General features: G+C 35.0%; 1 protein-coding gene across 1 annotated transcript; it reads right to left on the bottom strand.

Annotated features, from left to right (window-relative positions):
* Positions 1-446: 446 nt before the first annotated feature.
* On the bottom strand, positions 447-4609 carry LOC21384364 (peptide chain release factor PrfB2, chloroplastic). Its single transcript, XM_010103296.2, has 7 exons — positions 4066-4609; positions 3141-3353; positions 2579-2680; positions 2231-2368; positions 1445-1749; positions 1199-1352; positions 447-1099 (listed from the first exon to the last, which is right to left on the bottom strand). Exons 1-7 carry the CDS (start codon positions 4489-4491, stop codon positions 965-967), a joined length of 1473 nt encoding a protein of 490 aa, XP_010101598.1. The 5' UTR covers positions 4492-4609; the 3' UTR covers positions 447-964.
* Between the last annotated feature and the right edge of the window lie 5531 nt (positions 4610-10140).

Here is a 10140-nt window from a genome sequence, read left to right on the forward strand (position 1 = left end):
TCTATCCGTCTAATTACTTTTGTTAGGTTACCTTTTTATGTGTTTTCTTGTTTCTTTTTTATTGATTTTTTTCCTTGTTCTGAAAATATAGACTGACAAACAAATGACATTTTTTTATTTCTATCCATCATTATAAAAAAAAAGCAATTTTTAAAAATATTCCTTAAAATAAAGTTTTTTTTTTATTTTCATCCTTTATTATTAACTCATGTATTTTTATTTTTAAACTAAAATTAATCAAGAAATAAAAATTTTAATAAATCATGTATGTAAGAAAATAGAAGAAAATAGAATCTGTAATTTTCTCTTATAAATAAACATGCACGATCTTCCTTTTTTTTTTTTTTTTTTTTTTTTTTTAATGCTTGCGCTAGAAGCCCCAACGATGCTATAAAATCACACTCATCGTGCGCCCATCAGAATAGAGGATGCACATAGGATGCACATAAGAAGGATAAGGGTATAAAAATAAATTTATGAGATTAATAATTTGAATTGCAAATACTATTTTATTACAATACCCTTTTTATAGCCAAAAAACAATGGTAGCAGCAATATTTTGCAAATGCTTAGACCTCTTTTGGTCATTCCACAAAGAATTATGCTCTTGAAAACGTTATATATAGCACAGATGTGACAGTGCAAAGTAGCATTTGCTCGACAGGCAACACAAACTCTCTAAGTTGTCGTTGCCAGACAATTATCGCCATTGCAGCTAGTTGGCTCGGCATCTTAGAATGCCACATGCATGCTAAGATGAAGCTAATAAGTAACTCAGCTCAACAGCTTCCGGGTCTTGGTCAGAATCTATAGGGTGTTTGGTATGAGGATTCGTGACATGATTCGAATCATAGTTCGTGGCTCACTACAGTATTTTCTCTTATAAAAAACACACATAAATTGAGAATAATTCTAAATCATGATTTTAAATCCGTGAACCAAAAGTCAACGTTAGAGCTCGAATTTACTGGCCATTGTCATCCTTGTCCAAGAAAGCCGATAAGTAACTCATGATGAAGCCATCTAAATCTCCCTCAAGAACAGAATCAGGGTCTGACACCTCATAGTTAGTTCGAAGATCTTTCACCATTTGGTATGGCTGCATTCAGAAGAGTAGTTAGAGTTAGCAAGGGCTTTAGGTATTTCAATGGAAAACCAGGATTATTTGGTCCAACTTGGGCATGGTTTCAGAACATACATGTAGAACATAGCTGCGTATCTGGTTGCCCCAAGTGATATCAGTAAGAGACTGCGTATGTTGCGCATTCATCTGAGCCTGTCGTGCCATCTCGAGCTGGTCTAATCGAGACCGAAGCACAGCCATTGCTGAAGCTTTGTTTTGGTGTTGAGATCTGAGTAGGCGTTGGGAAACTCTCAGCTAAAAAGAATGCCAAACTGGGATAGGTAAAAAGATAGTGATACAAGCTAAGGATGTGTCTCGTACCTTTCATTTTGACAAGTCGCAGTAATTCCTGTAGGAATATGGACTATCCGCACAGCACTATCGGTTGTGTTAGCATGTTGACCACCAGCTCCCCCGGAGCGGAATCTCTCAATACGAAGATCGGATTCATTAATTTGTACAGGAGTAGATCCGTCACCCAGAATGGGGATTACAGCAACAGCAGCAAATGAAGTATGCCGGCGCTTATTACTGTCGAATGGTGAGATTCTTACCAGTCTGTGCACTCCTACTTCTGCTTTGGCATAGCCATAAGCATATTCACCATCCACTTTGATAGTTGCCCGCTGCAAAATCAGATTACTCAATATTCAAAAACTAGCAGTCACATCTATAATTGTGCAGATTAAAAAAAAAAAAAAAAAGAGAAGTTGAAAACCAGATTACATCTAAAGATTCAGCAGGCTTCACTGTAATATAAAAAACAGAGAAAAGGAAAGAAAGAATAGAGATCAGTAAATTTTCAACAGTTGACGAGGAGAGACATGGAAGGTGATTAGCAAGATTCTATGGCCTCGTTCATTTCACCGATTCGAGTTTTCAGTTCTAAGTTTCTACAGTTAAAAGCTCTCAAGGTCACATCTAACTTTTTCTACTACAGTTAAAAGCTCTCAGAAAATGTCACATCTCAACTCGAATTAAAAACTCGAATCCGCAAAGCGAACGAGGCCTATATGTGCACTGTTTGCAACTGCATTTGCGAAGTACTAAAGATGTTGAACTAGTCACTGGAGACAAGACAAAGAGGAGGATGATAAGATTGTGAACCTTGATTCCTGCAATTTCACCAGGCATTTCATCCACAACAGTAACCTTATAGCCACGATGTTGACCCCACATTTTATACATCACCATGACCATGGATGCCCAGTCCATGCTCTCAGTACCGCCAGCTCCTGCTTGAACCTACATTGGGTACAAATCATCAAGGTATGGGAGGTTCACATACCACCACAACTATGTACGCAGTCATTAAACTAGTAGCACCATCAATGCCAAACCAAAAACAAGGCGAATAATGTAGTGGGAAACGAAAATTTTATATAGACAATCAACTTTAGTGAGCAGAAGGGCTCTTAAGAATAAACATAATAAACTGAGAGGCCGAAATTATACCTCTATGTAACATGGGCAAGGATCATGTTCCCCAGCTAACATAGCTTCTAGCTCTTTCTCTTTTGAGATTCTTCTCATTTGAAGCAAAGCTTTCAGTGCTTCCTGAAAAAAGGGAGAAGACAACAAAATGATATTCTTAACAATAATAGGCCTGGAATTGGTACTTACACAGCAAAGGAAAAACTTGTAATTCCATGATAAGGATTCGAAGAAGTTGCTGACTTTTACAATGTTATAGTAAGAAGAAAGCTGGATATGGAAGCAATTTATTCTGTCCACAGCAATTTGGCAATACAACAATTCTCATAACCTTTTAGAAGTTTAGATACATGCATGTCATTAACCTTTTAACTCAGAGCAACAAAGCTACTCCGTGACTACGGATATTCACAATTACACGACACAAGAGCAAAATCTTACTTTCATTCTACGATGCTTCATAGAAAATTAATCAACAAGAAACAGGAAGTAAAACATCATGTTGCTGCAGATTTGTATAACTGAGACAACAAAAATCATAAAGAGAGCAAATACATGCCTAGAAAAAGATACGAGAGCCCACCGATTCCAACTCTGCATCATCTTCTTCACGAGCAAGCTTAATCATGTCTATATGCTCGAGCAATTCTCGCTCAAACGCCTTGACCCCTTTCATTTTACCCATAAGCGAGCCATGCTCACGGCTTACCCTCCCTGCATGCACAGGATCATTCCAAATATCCGGCTTATTCAGCTCTGCCGTTAGCAGATCCAGCCTTACCAGCAACTTCTTCCACTGCCACCATCAACATTAAGTTATACTTCTCATCAAGCAAAAATAGACCATAAACCAGACCAAAACTCATTTCGACATATATAAAATGCAACTTTATGCATCAGACTACTTTCTAACCAATCACATATTCACAAGCCAATTCTAAGACCAACAGATTAATACTCAGGAACCCACACAACTTGACATAGAAGTTCACCATCCATCAAATTTAGCTTTTTCATTGTAATGAGTCGAAATAACCAAGAGAATTTCATGGTAAGGCATTCCCTGCTAGTAAGATACATTTCTCAACAGTAAGTTTTGTCAATTTATCATACTTTTTTTAAGAAAAATGGGATTCAACCTGACGGGTTGAGTCCTAGGTGGGGCCGGCTCCATGTGGGAGTCCCGGATTCAGCCCCATCGGATTGAGCACAAGTGCTCTTTTTTTAATCCGATATGATTCTCATGCGATGTGACGGTTCATAACTTTATCTTACCGGTAGAGTTCACCATAGAATTCTCCAAATAACTAAAGTAGTATGAAAATACCAAGACCAAAAACACTAAAGTAGTATGAAAATAAGCAACAAGATTATACATTTACACTAGCAAATGAAGCTTACAAAGAACAGAACTCCAATAACCAATAATCATGAATTAATTATCAAGACAGTTACGAATTAACTACAATTTAATCACGATTAACCTAAAAACTAAGCAATTAAATTACCTGCATCCGTTTCTTGATGACATGAATGGATTGGGCAACAGCAGCGGCGTGACTCTTCCAATCCTTCTCGCTCTCGTCGAGAATGGTCCACCCACTAGCGATGATTCTCTCCACGGTGAGCCCGTCCGAGGTCGAGGGTTCCACGGCCGTCTGAGAACCAAAGAAACGAGACCATTGTGGATCAAAACGACGGCAAAAAACACTAGTCGTTGAAGAAGCTACGCGTTTTAATGCTTTGAGGAGAAATTCAGAGACCGTGGAATTGGAAAACTCGTGATTTCGGATTGAATTTGGAGAGTTGTGAGGAACTGAAAAATTTTGGTTTTCCGATTGAAAAGTAGGAAGATTAAGGTGTTGGGTTATGGCTGTGGGATTGAGAAACCAGAGGTTTCTTCTTGTTCGTTTTCGGAGAAGCAAAGACGCCATTTTTATTTTTGCTTTTTCAAGGTTTTGTTTCTGATGGAAGAATTGCAATGCAAAAAAATGAGATTAAACTGTCTAATTTGGGGGTTTAGCAGAAGAGACTTGTCCAGGGTTTAAAGTTTTGACGATCTAACGGGGAAGTCCGACGACGACATCAACCACGTCGTCTTTTCTAGCCAAGGACGCGTTGTTTTGGTGTGCTAATCTGGGTGTCGTCTAGCGTGTTCGCCACTCGGGGTGTTTGGTATAAACAAAGTCCCGTTCTTTTCGTTATTCGAGTTTAAAATTCAAGTTTTGTTACAGTAAAAAGTTCTCAAAAATAGTCATATTTAATTTTTTTACTATAGTAAAAAATTTTTACACAACATCACATCTCAATTCGAATTAAAAACTTAAATTAGCAAACCAAACAGGTTAAATTTATCGTGATTTAACGAATTACTCTCTAATAAGTTACTCATCTTAACTTATAAAGTTAGTATAATATATTTCATTTTAATGATGATTGTGTTGAATTAATATTAAAAAATACGTTCAGTTAAAAATTTCAATATTACAATTCAAATGTAATACAAATATTACAATGTATCAACTTTTAATCCTTTAAATCTAATAAAAAATTTGAACAAATTTAGTTAAATGAAGCATATTACAACAAATTTACAAGTTTAAGGAGCAACTTGTCAAAATTAAAAGTTTAGGGGGTAATTTGCCAAACCACGATAAGTCCGGGAAGGCAATTGTGCCAAAACTCCCATAAAGAATTTGAATTCAAAAATTTTCTCTCACAGAATTCTAATTCCAGATAATGTGTTAAATTTACTAACTTAAACGTGTGAACCAAATGGACCCGCACTGTCTTTAGATGATTCAAACTTGATAAACTCTTATGACTAGTGAGGTGGATCCATTTATAGCATTATACATTTGTTTTGGAAGAAGGTAGTAAATAGCACATCTATGAAACTAAATTAAATAAATAACATATATTATGAAACTAAATTAAGTAAATAGCAGTTTATCGCCTAAATATTTTATTTACGACTACTAAAAAGTTTTTTTTCCAAGTAAATTTTTTTTTTACGACTAATAAAATGATTTTTCCTATGTAAATAAAGAATTTTACCATGTAAATTATTTTTAACCTGTCGTGAATGAAATAGTTACACAGTAAACTGCTATTTACTTTAAATAATTTTGAAATTTGTTATTTACTTAATTTAGTTTAAAAAATATACTATTTACCACACTTTTTTTTTCAAAAACTTCTACAATAAGAGTCCTAACTCCTAAGAGAGCCTATGTAATGGGATTGTAGACTATAATGGTAAAATATAAGGTCCATATACCTGATTTTATTTTAAAGAGTATTTTCTCTAAAAAAATTTAATTTAAAAAGTTACGTTAAAGTATTTTCACTTATAAATTTGAACTCTTATTTAAATCACTGTTTTGAACTCATTTTCCAAATAGGTACTAAATAACTCAATTTATGTGTTGCACGCAAAATTTGATGGTAATTTTACCCCTCTCCCAACCTTAAGAAGGGAAAAACACAATTTAGTGCCTTTTTGAAAGATGGGTTCAAAGTAATAATTTTAATTTTGTGAGAGAAAAAATCAAAACTTCTTTAATTTTTTTTTTTTTTAGAGAAAAAACACCGTTTAAACCAAAAATAATGCGTTTGAACCCATAAAAAATAAGGGTCTCTTAAAATTGGCACGATGCTAAAAGATAAATATTCATTTCTTATGCTAAAATACAGATATTCATTTCTTTAGAACACTTTCTATTTCCTACAAGACTTCTCTTTTGGGAATTTTTTGATACGCTTAGGGTATCAGTAGGTTAGGTTTTTCTAACTGTTGAATCTGCGTATTTTTTTACTTTTACGTGATTTTATGCATACCCAACGGATAAAGAACCTAGTATGCAGGTATGTTAGCATACCGAAGAAGGTCCTCTTTCTGGTGAAGATGAAAAGGAGATTTTCTCATGAGAATATTGTGTCAATTGGAACCCAAAAAGTGAATATTGCTTACTATCCTCACCTAAACGAGCTGTCGTCTAAAGGATGTCGTCCCTTTCATAGGCTTAGGCTTAGTTTGGTAGTGTTATGAATTTTAGAAAAATTACGTATAGCTGTGCTGAGGGGAGAAGTAGTTGTTATAAGAAGCAGCTGAGTGTTTGGTAAAATGTACTTGTGCTAACTGTGCTGGTTTCAAAATCAGTGTAATAGTATTTGGTAAATGTTGACGCTGAATTGCTGTGTATGTAAAATAATAAAAATAGACAACTCGTATGAAACTTAAATATATATAATTATTTTTGGTATTTAGAAATACTTGTTGAGCTTACAAAAAAAATTAAATAATGCTATGATTCTGAGTTTTCTAACAATAAAGTTATGATAATTAATTATTTTTTTATTTCTTTATTCACAATATAGTTACAACTAAAAAGAGTATTAGTGAGTAATCAACATATATAATAAAAATGTACATTTCATGTTCAAAAATTGGTAGAGCATATCTCGAAACGACATTAAAATAGAGCAACGAGTTTAGGAAAACGACATTGATTCTAAAAATAAAAAATAATGGCAAACCACGGCAGCAGTTTTAGGAGGAAAATGTTTATTCAAAAGACAACATTAAAAAAAAAAACAACATCTCTAACAAACGACAATAAAATATAAACGACGTGAGCATTGGTAAACTACATAATTTTTTAAAAAACTACAACAATTACAAACGAAAACATTAACTTGTAAACGAGAACATATTTAAAACGACAGAAATTGAAAAAACAACTATGCTCGTGACCAGAGAACAATCTCGAAAATAAAATTTTAAAATGACAAAATTTAATTGTAAATTAATGCGATTAATTTATTCGTGCATAAATTAATATAATCTATAGAGTATCTCAAAAGTTTTGTGTAAATTTTTGTTATACACGATCCGCCTCCCCGCCACATTTCCACACCCGAATTCGATTCGGGATCCAACACTTATCAGATCTACGCTCTTGAACTTATGCAAATCATTCATCAACATAGTAAAATCAACGGAAAAAAAAAGTAAATGCCAAATTAAGCATACATGAAGAATTGTATCTCGGTTTCTGAATTTTCACATTCTAATATACTTGCTGTTGTGTGTGGTGACTATCTTCTTCATCCCAATAGCCAAGCAAGTAATGGGAGGTCGATCGCTTCTAGAAATAATGTCAATGTGGGTATCTTCCATAAGCCTTCTCCCTTTTGCTCTCTCAACGACTCCATAATTGCCCCGAGAGCCAGATAACATTTTGCCTTCCAAAACTATGCTGGAAAGAATTTTACTTGCGTTCTGGTTTATAAGACGTACCACACCATCTATTCCTCCAACAACTAAAGTCGACCTGTCATTTCGCAGATGTTGCAAGGAATATATGACATTCGGGCTTACTCGTTTGTCCCACAAAATTCTCATTGTCCAATAAGATGTAACAGAGAAAGTGGATTATGAATTCAAAAATAATGGCTTTACAAGAACTTATCAAAGCGTGTTCATAATATGACATATTATCTAGATGTCATAGTTGCAAGCTCACTCATGGCTGAAACAGATAATGGCACTAATGGCTGAAAGAGATGCAGCTATGAACTCGGAAAGCATATTGATGGCATCATTATTAATCATACATTTGATGTAGATGTTATAGTTGCAAGTTCACTCATTGACATGTATTCAAAGAACAAAAACATAGACTCTGCTCACAAGGTTTTCGATACATATACGTTCCTAAAAATTACTTAGGAACATCGATTAAAGAACAAAAACATCCTCATTCCTAAAAATTACTTCTTCCAAACATATATATACAGACACACGCACACATACATAACTCTTTTTTTTTTTCTAAACATAAGCAATAGAACACTCCCCAAGTCAAAATAGAATTCATTCTCTCTTTAATTCCAACCATTTCCTACCAAATTCATCCCCATTTACAACCAAATACAGAGCAGCAGAAAAAAACAAGTTTTCTTTCACAGTTTTTGAAACAATATTGCACGAAATATTCAAATGCTTAAATAATCATATCCTTGAACTATAATCCAAGTACGTGAATACCCATAAAATAGAGTCAGAATCCGGTCCAAACAAGGGTTTACATAGCAGAGAAAAAAAATTTAACAAAAAATCCACCAAGCCAGAGAACACAACCAAATCAACATTCAAAAAAAAGCTTAATGGAGTACTTACAGAGGCTATTGATATAATGAGCTCTAACCAATACCGGTCTCATCCAACGACGAAATCTAGAAACCCTAACGAGAAAAAACCCACCAACACTGAGAGAACCGAGAGAGAGGAGAGACTCGGCCTGGCCGACAATCGCAGGAGAAACTTAGCCAGAAATAGAGAGAGGGAATCCGAGAGAACAGAGAGAGAGAAGAAAGAGAAACGGAAGGAGAGAGCTTTGACTGAGAGAGAGAGAAGAAAGAGAAACGGAAAGAGAGAGCTTTGGCTGAGAGAGAGAGCGTGATAGGAGGCTCCAGTTCGAGAGAGGAGAGGTGGCGAAGGAGTAGAAAAAAATGAGGCTCATGGAATTTTTTTGATTCAGCAGGGTTATTTTAAGAATAATGAAAAATTCATTAATGAACTTAATGTAGACTGCCGCTAGGGCTGTTCATAAATCCGCAAAACTCGCATGCCCAACCCACCCCACCCCAACTCAACCTGAAAAATGCAATTTCTAGTATTAAATTTTTTTTTCGGCCCATTCAATATCTGACCCGAAGTTTTCAAGCAGGGTGTGGGTTGGGCCTATAATGGCCCGCACACCCCAACCCAACCCACACTCTAACTTGCCTCCTCTAATATCTCACCCTAGGCAGGCAACTCATTTCTACTCTCTAGTTTCTTCATGTTTGAATTAAACCTCTATGTTTGCTTTATGTTAAGACTAATTTACGAGTGTAGGCTAATTTATATTTGCTTTATGTTTGATGTTGGATGGACTACTTTGCTTCATGTTTGATGTTGGATTGAACTTTGAATTTCTATCTATTTGAATGTTGGAGTTATTATTTCTATTTGATGATGAACTTTGAATGTTGGATTGAACTTTGATTCTTTGAATGTTGAAACCGACCACCTTACCCACCCCGCACCACCCCAACCCAACCCAAACATCATTGGGTTGTGAAATTTTTATAATATCGTTGGGGCCTTTGAGGCGGGGAAGAAAAAGTCATACCCCGCACCAACTCAACCCATGAACAGCCCTAACTGCCGCATAATCTATAATCAGAAGCAGCCCAAAGGCTGCTTCTGATTTTTCCCTTAAATTCCTTCGAAATTATATAAGAAGCACTTTTTGGAGTGTTTACCAAACACAATAAACAACTTTAGCTGAGTAGAAAATTGATTTTGGCCTCCCAAAATCTCTACCAAACTAAACCAATAGTTTGACATTATTGTAGGTTTTGAAAAAATTATTTTTAGCTGTGCTGAAAGAAAAAACATATATTTTAAAAAACAGCTGAGTGTTTGGTAAATTATAATTATAGTAGTTGTGATGGTTTTAAAATCAGTGTAATAATTTTTTATTTATGAGGTTGAATTGCTGTGGATAGTTAAAAATTACGACTATATTATA

This window comes from Morus notabilis, unplaced genomic scaffold (assembly GCF_000414095.1).
Source record: "Morus notabilis unplaced genomic scaffold, ASM41409v2 Scaffold4477, whole genome shotgun sequence".
Classification (NCBI taxonomy): domain Eukaryota; kingdom Viridiplantae; phylum Streptophyta; class Magnoliopsida; order Rosales; family Moraceae; genus Morus; species Morus notabilis.

Excerpts from the sequence above, each read along its gene's own strand:
- LOC21384364 (XM_010103296.2), bottom strand. The coding sequence starts at position 4,491 with ATGGCGTCTTTGCTTCTCCGAAAACGAACAAGAAGAAACCTCTGGTTT. Across the intron at positions 3,354-4,065 it reads TCATCAAGAAACGGATGCAG|TGGAAGAAGTTGCTGGTAAG; the intron begins GTAATTTAATTG and ends TGATGGTGGCAG. Across the intron at positions 1,750-2,230 it reads GTGAAATTGCAGGAATCAAG|CGGGCAACTATCAAAGTGGA; the intron begins GTTCACAATCTT and ends CTGATTTTGCAG.